Genomic DNA, 16,317 nt, shown 5'->3' with positions numbered 1-16,317 from the left:
AGCCTGGAGCTCCCCCGACCTCACTGCTGCTACCTTACCCTGCCCAGACAAGCACATTGCTGCCACCAGAACAGCGCCATTGTCTCCACCTCATACACAAGTTGCTCTTGCTGCCTTTGTAGAAGCTATGTTGATTTTTCTTCAACAAGTGTTGCTCTATCAGACACTGTTGCTCAGGCAAGCCAGCATAACCAATGGTCAAGGATGATGGGAGTGACAAAGGTTCCACTTCTTTATACCACTTTGGTCTAGGAAGACTGTTCAGTGGCACATGGGTGCTGGAGTTGAACTGAGCAATGGCCTCCAGCCATCTGGCCCCCGTTTGCCATTCTCTTGGGTAATGGATACTACATACTATTAATTGGGGAACCTTACAAATTTAATGGTGTAAGCCTTGAAGGTTGGTACAGGTGTCACTGGAGCAGCAGTGCCTTGCGCCTTCTTTGGTCTCGTCTGTATCAATCTGGCAATATTACCTGTATCAATCTGGATGAGTTCGCTGATTTTGTTGGGAACATGGTCTATGAATTCTCAGTTTTCCGTAAGTTTTCTGATAGGCTGAAAACTGGAGCCTACTAAAAATATCAAAAAATAATCACCACATCTCATCTTTTGCCGCCCTGCAGCTAGGGCACTTAATGTGGCAAACACCTGGCTGCTACCATCCTCCTGCCCAGCTCAATTCCTGAACTAACTGTGAAAAGTGAGGGCTTGTCATTCCAAAGTGCTTCTCTGAATTTTATTTTTCTGCCAGGCTTGGAGGTGTACTGGGCCAGGGGGAGGGAGTCCTTTAAGAAACCTCCTTTAAGTGCCAGATGCAGATATAACTATCTATTCATAATTTCAAAATAAGAGTGCCATTACTTATTTTTCTATAAATACCTTGGTATAGCCTGTGACCATATGTACAGGTCACAGTCTAACCTAATAAATCTGCAAAGAGTCTTCTGCATTATCATTTTAAAACTGTTAACATATTCCAGACTGAATTTCCACTTTGCCCTCAACTAGCAACTTTGTTTTTGAAACATCAAATCTGAGGAAGAGTTCTGTTAAACTCAAAAGGCAGCTTACTGATTTGTGATTTTAGATGGTCCTAATAAATATTGTGTTATTGATACTGCTTTGACTCCCCCCGCCCCGCAATGGATCAAAGCTGTCTGTGGTTTTTCCTTCTTTTCTTAAATAGTTATACTTATAATGTTTCTGGCATAATATGTATTGGGCCATGCATATGGGTCCAGAAACATGGTTAGAAAATAAATTATCAAAGCAGATGCCCTCCCAATATAGCTTTGCAGTTAGGCTAAACGTCCACAGATCATGATCATGGGTACTAAAAGCCCATGCTTAACAAATACTCAGCCAGGCACAAGTGTGCATCATTTTGAAGTAAACAACATATCAGCTCAGTTCCTTGTGAACAGTGAACTGTCTCAAATCCATGTCACAGAGGTTGGATCAATCTTGCAAACACAAGTCAGTGCTGAAAGGAGGCCTTGAACTGAAACAGCCTGGAAAATGTATTTGATGTCCATTCTAGCAGAGAGTATTCCCAACAAACAAGTTATAATTTAATGTGGTAAAAAGTGTAACATAATCCAAGAAAAGCCAGCCTTACTGCTATAAACCCGATTAAGCAAAAATAAAATAAAAGAAGAAAAAAGTGGCAGGATGAAAAAATATTGGTGAGCAAAACATTTCCCTGCATTCTGCATTCTAGTACCACTTAGGGTGAGGGGAGCAGGGATTCTTTCGATGCACTAGAGACCAGCCTCTTTACTAATCTCCACTCTGTATTTTGAAAAGAGACAATATGAAATAAAAAAGTTTACTTATTTGCTTTGAAGAATCTCCAGCCTCATATTTTGTACATTTTCCAGATACGTTAAGAAGGGTAAAATTCATTCAAAACCCCTGTATCAAAGCTAAATAGCACATATCATCTATGTTGCTCTGGATTCTGGATCTCTGTCGCATACAGTAACCTCCTCTACAGCATTCATGCATAAAGGTGGGTGGGCTGCCATATCCAGCCAGATTTGCAGAAGACTTGGCCCCTTAGCACTTGCCTTAGACCCTCCCAATTATTATCATTTGCAAAGATCATCATCATTTGTACCATTATTTTATTTTAAATTACTATACTGTTGTGAATATCTGTGGCTCTCCAGTTCCATGGTGTTATGTTTCCAAGGGGTTGCTCAAGAGCAAGCAGGCAAATATCTCCCTACTTGGCTGTGAAGCCTTGGTTTTGCTGCCAAAATAAACTTTATCTGTCCGGAGCGCCACTCTCCCGTGGCTAACTCAATCGCTGGCAGAATCTGTGAGTGGGCAGTTCCTAAACTTTCCCCAGCAAAGCAGCTTCTTGACGCCCAGTCTGCGCCTCTCCTCTCTGCGTGGATGCTTTCTGCGCAAAGAGGGCGTGGGCAGCGGAGGACTCCTTTCTTCCCCGCTTCTCCCAGGCAAGGAGTCCTGGGACCGCCTCGCCACTTCCGACTCCTGCACCTCCTCTCCACTGGAGGCGTGTTTACTCTCCTCCGTTGAAGAGGAGCTACTTCCCACGATCCCTGTAGGCTCTCTATAATTCATTTGGCTTTTGCTCTCTCCCTCCTGAACTGATGGCAGTTCCCTGACACATGGTGAGCAAATTATCTCTGTTTTAGAAACAAATATAGGAGATACTAGAGTACTAACTCAAGACAGAAACCCATTTTATTTAAAATCATATACTATAGATGCTTAGCATAATAGTTATGATACGATACGATAATCAATACGATAATCTTTATTGTCATTGTCCCATACAGAACAACGAAATTGAAAAAAATCTACATCAGATATTCAAAAACCAACAAGCCTGCTAGCCCAGCCTGGTTAGCCCCCTAAGAACTCTGATACCCCATAATTACAGTAAATACAATATACTCCCACAGAGACTCCTTACACTGCGTTTAAAACCAAAATCGCATTTGGATAGAAACTGTTTCTCAGGCGGCTAGTCCTAGTCTTTATAACCCTGTACTTTCTTCCAGAAGGCAGAAGCTGAAAGAGATCATTTCCGGGGTGCGCACTGTCCTGCGCTATCTCTGCAGTTTTCTTATGGCACCTGGAAGCATAGATTTGATCCAAGGTGGGAAGAGTGCACCCAATTATTCTCTCCGCAGTCTTTACAACTGGACAGCATTGTTTTTTTCCCTAACTGTGCACACACCCCCAAACCCCACACAGAGACCATAAGTTAATACACTCTCAACAGTACAATGGTAAAATGCCATCCAGTTAATCCAAGAGAAGTCTGCCTAAAGTTACTTTATCTCTGGGAGTCATTTAAAAGAGTTATCTATAATACTTGGCTGTTTCAAGCTTCAGTTTTTTAAAAAAAACTAGAACCTTTCAAATAGTTACAATTTCAAAATTAGTTTTGGATATTTTAGTAAGTGACACTTATTACCTATCCACTCTTAGTATACGTTTGCCCATAATTATAATGATCAAACTTGCAAACATCACAGGTGGTTGTACCTTAAAATCCAAGGAGGAGAGTTTTTCAAGCTTTATGTTTGCATCAGGAGAATTTGCCTTCTTTGTGAACTGAATAAAGCAGAGTTTGCTTTGCTCCCAAAAGGACAAGATCATGAAACTGTCTGTAAGAACAGCTGAAAAACAAAGAAAAACTGTCAACACTGTAATACCTGACTGTCACCACCAAGAAAACAAATTACTGAAGTCTCCACTGAGACACTGGGGAAAGAAAAGCAAATTTTCAATGCTACACCTTAAAATATTACATTCAGCCTTCTATGATCTCCTAAAGGACAGCAGTGTTTCATCTTCTCAGGATCTTGCTGGAAATGAGAAATGAAGCTTAGGGGGTACTCAGATTAAGTACAGCTAAATAAATTATCATATTCCAAATCCCTTCTGTAATATAATAATGCTTTCTCATCCTATATTCATTTCTTCTTCAGTTATTTTAGAATTTGAAATCTAACTCTCTTTTATGATAGCTTTCACTGATTGAGTGAAAATACTGTTATTCAGCTGCAATCAAGCATACATGGGGGGAAAGTACCAGAGAGGTGGCAGATTCGACTACAGCAGTTGAGTTTCTTGCAGCTGTTGAGTCAAAGGACAGACAAATCTGGGAAGTTTTCACATACAACATACCAGAAGTGAATTGTCCCAACTGTCTGCCTTCTGAAGTTTAGAAAACTGCCAATATGCAGAAAGTACTACTACAGATAAAGCGTGAAAGTGTTCAGCATTTGTTGTCAAGAACTGACCTCCTTGCTAACCATCGCATCAGGCCTATGCTACTCATTTTAATTTCTACACAGATGCTACACTGAATTTAGAATATCTCTCCCTAAAACTTTCTGTATGTTATCATATAAATCTCTTGGAAGTAGCCCCAGGATGAATGGAGGATGTAGGAAATCTCTTTTAAGAATGAAATTATCCCTATGGGGTAGAATTTCAGTAATCAAAATTAATGTACTACCCAAGATGTTGTTTGTTTTTCAGTCAATCCCGATTTTACATGGTGTGCGTGATTTTAAAGAGTGGCAAAAAGTAATTACAAGATTTATCTGGCAAGGGAAGAAACCAAGAATAAAATTTAAATTACTTACAGATGTTAAAGAAAGAGGAGGTTTCTCTCTACCAGATCTGAAATTGTATTATGAATCTTCTTGCCTTTGTTGGTTAAGGGATTGGATATTGTTAAAAAAACCCAGATCTATTAGATGTGGAAGGATTTGATAACAGATTTGGGTGGCAAATTTATGGTATGAGAAGGTAAAAGTTCACAAAGGTTTTTTGAACCACATAATTCGAAAAACAATATATGAGGTGTGGAATAGATATAAGAGTTTATTAGAGCGTAAAATGCCATGGTGGTTGTCGCTGCTGGAGGCAACAACTATAAAAAAAGTTAAATGTGGGAAAAATTGGGCCACCTGTGGAGATTTGGTGATGGAAATAGATAATCAGTGGAAATTAAAACCTTATGAGGAAGTTAAAAATCTGGTATATGATTGGTTGCATTATTGTCAAATAAATGAAGTGTTTAAAGATAAAAAGAAAAATGAATTTGAATATAAAAGATCCAGATTTGAATTGAATTTATTAAGCAATAAAGTAAAAATATTGTCAAAAATGTATAAGTTACTATTGGAATGGCATACAAATGATGAAGAAGTTCAATCTGCAATGATACATTGGGCAAAAGATATTGGTCATAATATACAGTTAGAAGATTGGGAAAGGATGTGGAAAGATGGAACAAATTTTACTGCATGCAGTTTGCTTAAAGAAAATATAATGAAAATGATGTACAGATGGTACTTAACACCAGTGAAATTAGCAAAAATGTATAGAACAAATAATCAATGCTGGAAATGTAAAGAAAAAGAAGGTACCTTTTATCATATGTGGTGGGTTTGTAAGGAGGTGAAGGCTTCTTGGAAAATGATATACGTTTATAAAAAAAACCCAGAAGCTTTCTTGATAGGTATTGTAGGTAGAGAAATACACAAGCAAGATAAAGCATTGTTTTTATATGCAACAACTGCAGCAAGAATATTATTAGCCCAAAGATGGAAACAAGAAGAGATACCAATGAAAGAAGAGTAGCAGATGAAACTATTGGACTATGCAGAATGGGCAAAATTGACGGGGAAAATTCGGAACCAGCAGGACCAGACTTTTCTGAAAGACTGGAATAAATTTATGTTATATCTGAAAGACAATTGTAAACAATTGACATCGCTAGCAGGGTTACAAGAAGTTTTGTAAGGTTAAATGATTATGAATTATTATTAAGTATAATATATAAATGATTGATAAAGACTAAGGTTTAATAATAATAAAAACTTACAAAAATGCAATATAAGAGAGTAGGTGGGAAAACCAAAAGTCAGGGATGAGGGTAGTCTTAGGCTTATATAGCCAAATATAGTTTTGATGATTATAGAAAAATGATGTTATGCTGTTATTTGTAAAACCTTATAAAAATTATTATAAATAACAAAAACAAATCTCACAGCAGCCAACTAAACACAGCCAACCATACATTGGGCCCCACACCCAAACTCTCTCACTACCAAGGAAATACAATAAAGAAACAGAAAGAGAACCCACCCAAATGATGGTGACATAAAAACCCCACACTAAATATAAGAATATGTTTACCACTTCTCTCCCCTATTCCCCCTCTTTTCTCCTTCCCTAACCTTGTATATAGAACACTAATGCCTCACATCATATGTAACTGATATATAGAAAAACTTTACAATAAGAAAAAAGAGACAATGCACATACTTCTGTAAATCAAGAAAATGTACATAAATAAATAATCCTCTCCCCAGTTTTATTGTTCATGAGATGTCAAAGGTATGGCAATCTGCACCTTTTAGTTTTCATGACCTGTCCAAGGATTTGAACCTGGGTCCCCAATCCGAATACAGGATCCTACCCACTATGTATTTAAATTTATTCAATTAATTGATTAGTTTGTTTTCCCTAGCGCAGCTGTAATTTTAAACTGCTCAGATGGCAGTTAAATTAAATACAGTATGTAATGTATAGCAGTAAAGGCTAGATGAAATTCTATGAAATTTCATAGCAGTAAAGGCTAGATGAAAGCTAAGTATGAACAGTACAGTACACTGTTTAGGAGTGACAAGTGCAACTTAAGTTAAAGGATCTTTCTGTTATACGGATTTGGCTCAAGACACAAGTTGTTACCTATTCTAGATAGAGTGGCAAGCGTGCCTCTTCCAAGCTTTAACAACTTGAACCAAGCAGGTTCTGTCACCCTATCTATACCACCCATGGGAAGTACATTAGCACTAATAAATATAAAATCTGCTTACTGCTTGGGAACATCAACAATGCTAATATCCTTTCTGGAAGAAAGCCTCTGTCAAGGTATTATTCTAAAGAAAGCTTTGAACTGAGTTCACCTCAGACTTTTGTAACTGCAAGCCATTCAAATACTGTCTATGGGGCATGAGGGACAAAAATTGCAGCCCCAGTATTGAAGCAAGTTTACTGATACAACATAATTTAAGTCAATCCATTAAAATGCATTAAACCCAATGAAAGTATAAAAATGTTCATCTGCTATATCTAAGGAACAATAAAAACCAAAGGCCCAGGCAGGCTCAAGTGAACAGATGAGTTTTCACTAGCTGACAAAATATCACTTCTTCCAGTGTCTTTCAAATACAGAAAAAAACACATATTTCCTATTTTGCAATTCATCATATGTTTTCTGGACAACTGCACATACTATTTGATTGCTGTAACAGTTAATGCATACTAGTTTACAACAAAGTACAGCTTTGTTTCAGCTAGAAGCATAATCTGGAACCTTGTATCAAGCAGTCCTTTTATAAGACAGAATTAGATCTACTTACAAGGGCAATTGTGAAATTAATGTATTTCTGTACAGTGCTTTCCACATACATGCAAAAACACGATGTAAGATTATTTAAAGACTAGAGCTGCAATTTTTATCCATCATGTCCCTCAGACAGTATTTAGTTTTCAAAGTCTATATTTTTAAAAAAGAAATTGTTTCCCACAGATAAGGGTATTGCAACAAACACATCAAAAGCAAACCAAGGCTCCATCTAGACTAGAGCTTTGCTTCCAGTAGAGGCCAGCCAGATATGTTCAGGAAGCTCACAAGAAAAGCATAGAAGCAAGAGCTCAACAGGTGCTATTTGATGGTACATTGCACTTGGCACATGAAGGTTCCATTACTTATCCTGATTAATAACAATTGATAGATATCCTCTAAGATTTTGTCTAATACCATTTTAAAAGCCACATGCTTTGTGTTCATTTTTTTCAATGGGTAAGGAATAGGAACCTATGCTCTTGAAGTTCCCCTAACATATTAAGGATCTCAAGTGAGGACGACTGGAAGAAGCCCTCTTTCTGAGATCTTGGGACACTGCTTTCAGTCACAGCTGACAGTATTGGGAAGAACATATTTAAAATGACCAAGTCAATTTATACTGTAATCTAACATTATTACTGAACTTTTAGATGCAGGCCACACAGAAAGCTTTACTGTTGTATTACTGTTTATTTCAAGTCATTGTACTAATATAGAACAAAGCTCTCAGATGGGAGGAAATTACATGTGCTAAACTTGAATACCTTTGGGGGAAATTATACAAGGAACTGAGATTTAGAAACAAATGTAACAGTTGATAAGAATAGAAACTTTGATGTTAAATATTTTTCCTAAAGTGGTTTTGGTCCTGAGGGTGGCAACTGTGGCATTAAATGCAATTACTTGTTGTGTTGCCAAGTCCCCAGTGGTAATAATTGCTCTATTGACATACTATAATTGACATACTATTCCTCCTGTTCCACTGCAAATGTAGGGAACTGAATTGCACATGGGTATAATTACCATCGCTGATAGTGTCGGAGATGAGCTTCCCCATCAGGGTTCTGTCAATCACCACTCGCTCCAGCTGTGGCCCTGAAAGGCCTAGGGATACCAGTACACCTGAATGAAAGAGGAGCTGAACCAAATAGTGGGGGGGGGGGGGGAGAGAGAGATGCAACTTGTCAGTAGAGAATGATATGTTCCACAATACCTTTTATCATCTATATTTTTATAGATTTCATATACTACAGCTTGGCTGGCAAAACAGATTAGGTGCACCACAAGAAATGAATAAAGAGAGAGAGAAGGGAAAAAGCAAAAACATACCGAGCTTTGACTACATCTGTTCCAACTATGCATGAAATGCTTCACTATAGGATATAATTCCCCATAATTTGCATGGAAAATAGTAACTGCAGATGCTGCTATTCATGGCTGTAATCCTTCCCCAAGCTACAGCCCAGTAAAAATTTGGATAAGCAAAGAAGACACCATAGATTTGAACCTGTGAGGTGGAGTTACTTGATAACTTATATTCATGTGCTCTGCACAATCAGTTAACCACTCATAGGGCCAATGAAAACAATAATCCAAAGGTATATTAAAAACCCAGGAAATAGGAACAGAGAAGTGAGGATAGAAAGAGAACAGGTGCACAAAATAGGACATCCATGCTTAATTTGTACACTTTACATACCAAAAATGTTCTTGCTCTTGTTAACATAGCACTACTGCAATCAAGGAGCATTTTAAAGGTGACTTCTGTGGCTCTGCAATGTGGGCATAGGCAGTAGGGTTTTTTCCGTTAAAAAGGGATTGGTGCACATTACAAATATCTTGTTTTTGTGTTCTACCATGGGGTGGGGAACCAGCAGTCCATGAATCAAATCCAGCCTGGCATGGATCCCTGGCTTGTGAGACCATTTTCCCCAGCCACATCCATGTGCCCCACCGCTGATGTTAGATGTGACATCAGATGTGGGACAGGCAGAGACGCATCTGGATTGGTGGGGAACTCACTTGCACAGCTGATCTCTGCAGAGAACCAGGTGGGATTCAGCCTGTCATAATACCGAGTGCTTGACAAGTGGGGCTGGAGGAAGAATGGTTCCCCACTCCTGTTGAGCAAGGAGTATCATTTTACTCCACACTATATAGCAGGGGCGGGGAATTATTGCCCCTGCTCCTTGCAGACCATGACTGACAAATGGTTAGAGCCACCCACCTGTCAATCACCTTATGAGTCTGAGAGAGAGAGAGAGCGCGTGTGCACACATTTTACAAGAGACCTGGCAAGACACAATTATCAACTTGGAAAGCCTCTTTTAAAGAACTCGTTGTGGAACACTTTGGAGGGGCCTGCAGATGTTCAGCTAACCCAGGTTTCTACCTGTCCCATGTTGGCAATCCAGATGTTGGACTACAACTCCCATCATCCCTGAGCATTGGCCATAAGCACATAAGAATAGTCCTGCTATCCTATTACAAACTTATGAACAGATTGCTATGCAGACAATTAACACAGAAGCCTCATTTATCTCAAGCAATTTAAGTATGTGCTCAGAACAAGCTTCTTGTGGAGGAACCTTTAACAGCTGAAGTCAAAACCCCCAATGCAAGGTGAAGATTTTCATGCACTTCTCTGGATCAGGATCAGCTATGTTGGATAATCAATCGGTATCAAAAGATAGCAGAATGAACTTTATGAGAAAAACAACTAATGTGAGCATTTGAGTGGTATGTAGCAAAGAAAGAAAGGTGCAACCACCTCAGCCATGGACATACATAAACACTTTTCATCCTCAGTTTTCAGTCTATAAAGTGAACTGACAGTAATATGCTTCACTGGACTTTTGTGAGGATGAATAAGATAAAACTTATAAAGCTGTTTCAGCTATATAAATCAAATGTATTCCAGTATTTATTTGTTTAGTGCCATCAAAGTACAGGCATTTAACACAGTATAAAAAGTTTGTACAAAGGATTGCTTCTGAAATGGTTCACAAGTTCAAACAAAAACATAATCCTGCTATTCAGATCTTTCTAAATGCATATCCAGATCAAGCAGTTCTGATTTAGTTTGTGGTTTTAGAAATAGAACAACCTCTTTTTCTGTTAATCTAGTGAGTATCTTTTTGTATAATCATCAGCTTCCCCAGTTATGGCAGATGTCCTTTAAGGTTTTGTCCTAGTAAAAATGTTAGACACAGTCACACTCTACCAGCACTTATGGCAACCTTTCAAAACTTCAATTTATCCTTATGTTGCAGTTGGATTAGATAAAATCACAATTTATTCTCAAGTTGATAATGTGATCTTACAGCTCAGAGGTGTTCGGCTAGTTCTTATAATTGCCCCCAAAATATAAATGATAAAGTTTCTGAAGAACAACAAAACTCTCTAGAAGTTGAGTAGGCTAGTTTGTAGGCCAGGTGGAAAAACGGTTGACCTCTGTACTCCATACTGAGGCATGCTCAAGAAAGCAACGTATCATTAATCCAGAAAAATAGATTCCACTATGCCAAAGAACCCTGGGAAGTACCACATACCACCAAGTCTTCTTGACAAGTTTCACATATTAGTATGTGAGCGAATAAATATACCACCTGATTGCAGCAACAAGAGATTGCCACAAAATCTATCTTGGGGGTGTGGAGGAGGAACAGAAAAGCCAAGGCCCAAATGCTAAGGGCCCAAAAATTCCTACAAAAATGTATTTCAAACACAATAGAATATTTTTCCAATGTGACTTAACTTCCTTATGCCAACAACCACTATGCCGCAGCAGTGCCAGTGCCAGATCTGCATAGTGTAGTCATAATTCTAAGCATTCCCAGGTGCAATGTTGAAAGCAAAGCAATACTAGCAGAAACATGACATAATATAGTAATATTGACAAGCTACAGTGTATTGGGCAATTCTGTTATCATTCATTCCAATGTGAAGCATCAATACCCCATATTATCCATGCTTGGTAGGTAACAAACATGCAGTGACAGCAGATATGCCATGATGATGTCATGGAACCCTGTCCATAACTCCTATAACAAATAAATCATGAGGGTAATTTCATGATAATGTCAACCTACAGACTCATTTTTCATTTCTTCTTTGAGGTTCTTAGCAAGCATTAAGAAACCGTGATTACATATTAACTGAAAATTTTTTCACACGCAATATTTATTGTGACCAACATAACAACACAATGATGCAACATAAATTACTGTCAAGTATGTCATTTAAACCTCTTTTTAGGGCTGTCCTATTTTCTTCCCTGAGAATTTTATAATTATTTGAGGAGTAATCCTATGCACAAGAAACTTGAGTAAGCAAGTTAAGCTAGAGTAAAGTTATAACAGATCCAAACTCCATTCATCAGCAGAGCTGCTGCTGCTGAAGCCTGGCAGAGGGAAAACAAGTCTTTTAGCACTGTATCCTAGGTTGCCAGATCATGCAACTTAGTTGAACAAGCTTAAGATTCATCCCAAGCCCCGCTGTCTGGTTTTGCTTCTGCTACATCCTCAGAGCACCCCTTTTGGCTGACTCCCAGCTGTGCTGTGATGATCAAGTTACACCACTGTATCTTCAGCTGAGTCAGGGTTGGGGAATTAAAGCTAACAGAGCTCCATTGCATCTAAGTTGCTGATCCCAGTGGATCCTGTCATAGGGTTATCTATAATCCCCAGAAGAGCCCCCCAATTATTGTTAGAGGCTCCCATTGTCCACTAAATGATGCTTACAACCACAAGCTCCAGAGCTTCACTCCGACTGCACTTCAATCCGCCTGCAAACCAAACACATCCTGCAACCATCTTCAAATAACATTTTTAAAACAACAACAGAAGAATAGTGCCATTCCCACGACAGTGAGCCTGTTGGATAGGAAGCTTGAACCCAGAGGCAACTGAGAAGGTTCATGTACACAATGTGAATAATTCCATACACATGTGGCAGCAATATGTCACATCAGAAACCTCTGTCAGGCCACTCACTTGCATGCATGCAATTTCTTGTTGCCTAAAGGTTACCAGAAGAGTGCTTAAATATAAAGCTGCACTGTACACCATCAAAACTAGAGGAAATAAGCTCAAAACCTTTAGAAAGAATCACTCAGAACAGTGCACAGGTAAAGGTAAAGGTGAAGGTAAGGTAAAGGACCCCTGGGCAGTTAAGTCCAGTCAAAGGCGACTATGGGGTGTGGTGCTCATCTCGCTTCAGACCAAGGGAGCCGGTGTTTGTTCGCAGACAGCTTTCCAGGTCATGTGGCCAGCAGCCCTAAACCGCTTCTGGCGCAATGGGACATCATGATGGAAACCAGAGCGCTCGGAAACACCTTTTACCTTCCCACTGCAGCAGTACCTATTTATCTACTTGCACTGGCATGCTTTCCAACTGCTAGGTTGGCAGAACCTGGGACAGAGCAACGGGAGCTCACCCCACCGTACAGATTTGAACTGACGACTTTCTGATCAGCAAGCCCTAGGCTCAGTGGTTTATACCACAGTGCCACCCGCATGCACAAATAGTAATAGAACAACTGTAAGGCAATTCAAGCAGGTTTGTGAGGTTTTCATTCACACCCTTCCACTCATATTCCTTTATGGTAACATTAGCCTTCTATATTGGTTTTATGTGTTACTGTTTCAGAAATTGGATGCAGATGTATTTGATCCGACCATATAATTGTAATTAACTGTATGTTGCCTCCTGAACAAGTGAGTCCTCCTCAAAATGCAATGAAGGGGAACGGGTCATAGGAACACCTGATAGGTTGTATTAAAAACTACTTTGATGGTAAGCTAAAACGCAAGGGCAGCATAAGCATTAAGCAAGCATTGGATACTTCTTAAATATAATATCTGCAGAATTGTCTTAATTTTAGCATTGTTCTTGTATGCTGCTAAATAGATTTCAAAACCAAAATATCACCTGTTCATACTTGTCATAATACTCATCTTTCAAGCTCTGCACAAGTAAATGTGAATAGCAGCAAATCAGAGTTCAGTTCTACTAACAGAAACTGGTAAAATAAATAAAAAAATGTGTTGCATTCTTTATAGACACATGCAAGTCAAAATCATTGTTTTTATTTTACTCATCTTCCCCTCACAAGGAACATACATACTTAAAACAACACACAATAAATATTTCTGTGGGTAAGTAGATCCAACTATTTGCAATCTTAAGGAAGGAAAGGGTGTGACCCATGCTTGGCTTTTGGGCCCAGGAAGGTGTGGAAGGCTTAAAATATTGGGAGAGGAAACACACAACTACATCTCCCTCTCAGGTGCAAAACAGCTTCAACCCACCCTTATATCAAAATGTGGACAGGCTGTTCCCTGTACCTCCACTGTTCCCTGTACTTCCCCCCTACTTCCCTCTGAAGCTTTTTATATCCTCCTTGTCTCCCCACCCTTCACTCTGCCTAAGACACAGCAGCCAGTCTTCTTCCATGCCATCAGGATAGTGCCTCACCCTTTTTCCTTCCCAGGTGGAGTTTGTGGGCAATATCCAATCAGGGCCACCTCAGGATGTTTTGCTGCTGGAGGCAAAACAGAAAATGGCACAAACACACACCTGCTGCCAGGTCCCCCTGCCTTATCCTCTGATGCCCCTCCACCACAGGCTCTTCCAATGCCCTTCCACCTTCTTCTCCTCTCAGTGGGGCATCGGAAGAGCAGGCAGTGGGGGGAATCAGATAATAAGGCCAGCAACAAGTGCAGAAGGAAGTGGGCAGTGCACATCTCGGGGCCTGGCTATGCTGCCCCTCCCAACTGCCATCCTGAGATGACTGCATCCTCCAGTCTCATGGGAGGGCAGTTCCTAGTCCAAATGTCATCAGCTTGTTGGTGCCTGGTAGTGTGGATCAGGGCCTACTTAAAGGGCTAGATACCAGCAAAGGATCAGCAAGTCTTGACCTTTGCTGTCACAGTCTACCAGGTTGCTTCTATTTGCATGACACTCTCAAACAATTCTAAAAGGCTAGCAAGGCAGGCTTTCCCTTTGGCAGAAGTCATGCTAAACCAATCCTCAGTAAGGCTTGTTCCCCTATATGTTTCATGATTGTAGTTAAATACTAGTTTTTACCAATTCTCCTGGTACAGAAGTCCAATGTGCTGTAATTTACTGATCTCGTGTATCATTTCTTCTTATTTAAAAAGAAGGACTACCTTCCGGTCCTCTTGTAAGGAGGCCAAGTAGAGGTGAAATTAATTTTTCAGTTTTGAATTTAAGAGGGATATATTCAGCGCCACCTCTGATTTGTCATCCTACACATGTACCACCCTCAAGTAAGTGGGCATAAGATTACAGCATTAGTTTTGTATATGCTTATTCAGAAGTATGCCTCATTGTGTTCAATGGGCACACTCTCAGGTACCTGGGATTGTAGCTTAAACAGTATTATTATTAACCATCACCATCTTACTTTTGACTTTGAATTTTTCAGTAAAAGTAATTGGGTTACAAGGGAAGGCTAAATATATTATTAGAGTTGAACAGATTTTAACTTTGGAAAGTACAGTTACAATTACAAGAGAATTCAATTCATTTTAATGGGGCTTGGATAAATGACACTGGTTGAGGGCTAGACTGTATATTAGTAATACTGTTCAAAATTCAACACTCTCTGTTAAGCAGTGGTAAGCTTAAGGAGATATCTGTTAAAGATCAGGGATAAAAAGCTAGGAATAGCTTTTAATGAGTTAAATACATTAAACATATTTCAAGGAAAAGCTGTTGATTAGAATGCTGAATCACACACTCTAGGTTTTCAACCTGTTCCCACTTCCCATGCTGCTAACAAGGATGTGAGCAGATGTTTTCTTTATATATTGTATGGATATTTATGTAGATAGGAATACAGACACATGCCACTATGGCCTCTGAGCAGTTTACGTCATTTGGTAACAAATCTAAACTAGTTGGTTATTTTACAGTTCCTGTCACTGTGCTGCACATTTTGAATTAATTACTTTTACAGACAAATGTGTCATGCTCAAAATTTAATGAATTTCTCTTTAACTACCTGACTCAGCATAGGTCCAGTTCAAAGTTGCTTAATATATTGAACAATTAATTTTAAATGAGAACACAGCACATCATACATTTTACCTGACTGCATCCCTATTTGAATATAGCCATTTTCACCAAGATGAATTTTAGCTGGGTCTTAAACTGTTTTTTTAAGCAAACAGAACCAGTTAACTTTGTACCTCTACATAATCACTTAACAATTGTTCAATTCTGTTGACAGAACATTGCAAGAGCATGTCAAAATATTTTACCTGACAGACGTATTTGCTCTTCCATTTGCTCAGCACACACCGACTGTTTTGCATCAGTTCCTGGAGGACAACCAAAAATAGACAGTGTATAGATGGCTGTACGCATTTCACTTGTAGATAAAGTGCTTCTGATTTTCAAGGAGGAGAGATTGCCTGACATGCTAAACAAAGATGCAACTGTTTTGGATAACCCACCAGACAAAAGAGCACTTATCTCCAGAAGGGATGATCTTTTATGAAAATTAAAGCTGTTGAAAGAGATCTGAAAAACTGGATTAATTGTTATTATGCTTGAAACTTTCTGAAAGGTACCTCTAGCTCCTTAAGTGTGTCTCGCAGCTTTTCCGGACGTTTGTTCTTAAGTATCCAAGGATAATCTCGAGCTAGCAAATAAAAAGTATGTATAAGATATTATCTACATATCCAAATATGTAAAATGCTGGATTTTACTTCATATTTTATTATTAAATACTGAATATTTTCTACCTTACAATAAATGTGTTTATAATTCTGACACAGGTTCCATAGACAACATTTTATTAAATCAATCTGAATCACTCTGGTAGAGGTTCTGTCTTTTCCCAAAGGGAACACACATTTAAATAGCTATAAGCAGGT

At 39.0% G+C, this 16,317-nt stretch overlaps 1 protein-coding gene across 5 annotated transcripts in view; it reads right to left on the bottom strand.

Moving 5' to 3' along the window:
- Positions 1–16,317, bottom strand: part of WDPCP (WD repeat containing planar cell polarity effector) — a 201,504-nt gene that overhangs the window by 119,348 nt on the left and 65,839 nt on the right. For all 5 annotated transcript variants that reach the window (XM_080997392.1, XM_080997393.1, XM_080997391.1 and 2 more), the window contains exons 5-8: positions 16,012–16,082; positions 15,700–15,759; positions 8,435–8,549; positions 3,526–3,659 (exon numbers count right to left, since the gene is read on the bottom strand). In XM_080997392.1, the coding sequence (XP_080853518.1) occupies positions 3,526–3,659; positions 8,435–8,549; positions 15,700–15,759; positions 16,012–16,082 (380 nt within the window). The remainder of the gene's footprint in view (positions 1–3,525; positions 3,660–8,434; positions 8,550–15,699; positions 15,760–16,011; positions 16,083–16,317) is intronic.

Source organism: Podarcis pityusensis (assembly GCF_964106645.2).
Source record: "Podarcis pityusensis genome assembly, chromosome: 3".
NCBI lineage: Eukaryota > Metazoa > Chordata > Lepidosauria > Squamata > Lacertidae > Podarcis > Podarcis pityusensis.
This window is presented reverse-complemented; position numbering and strand designations above follow the sequence as displayed.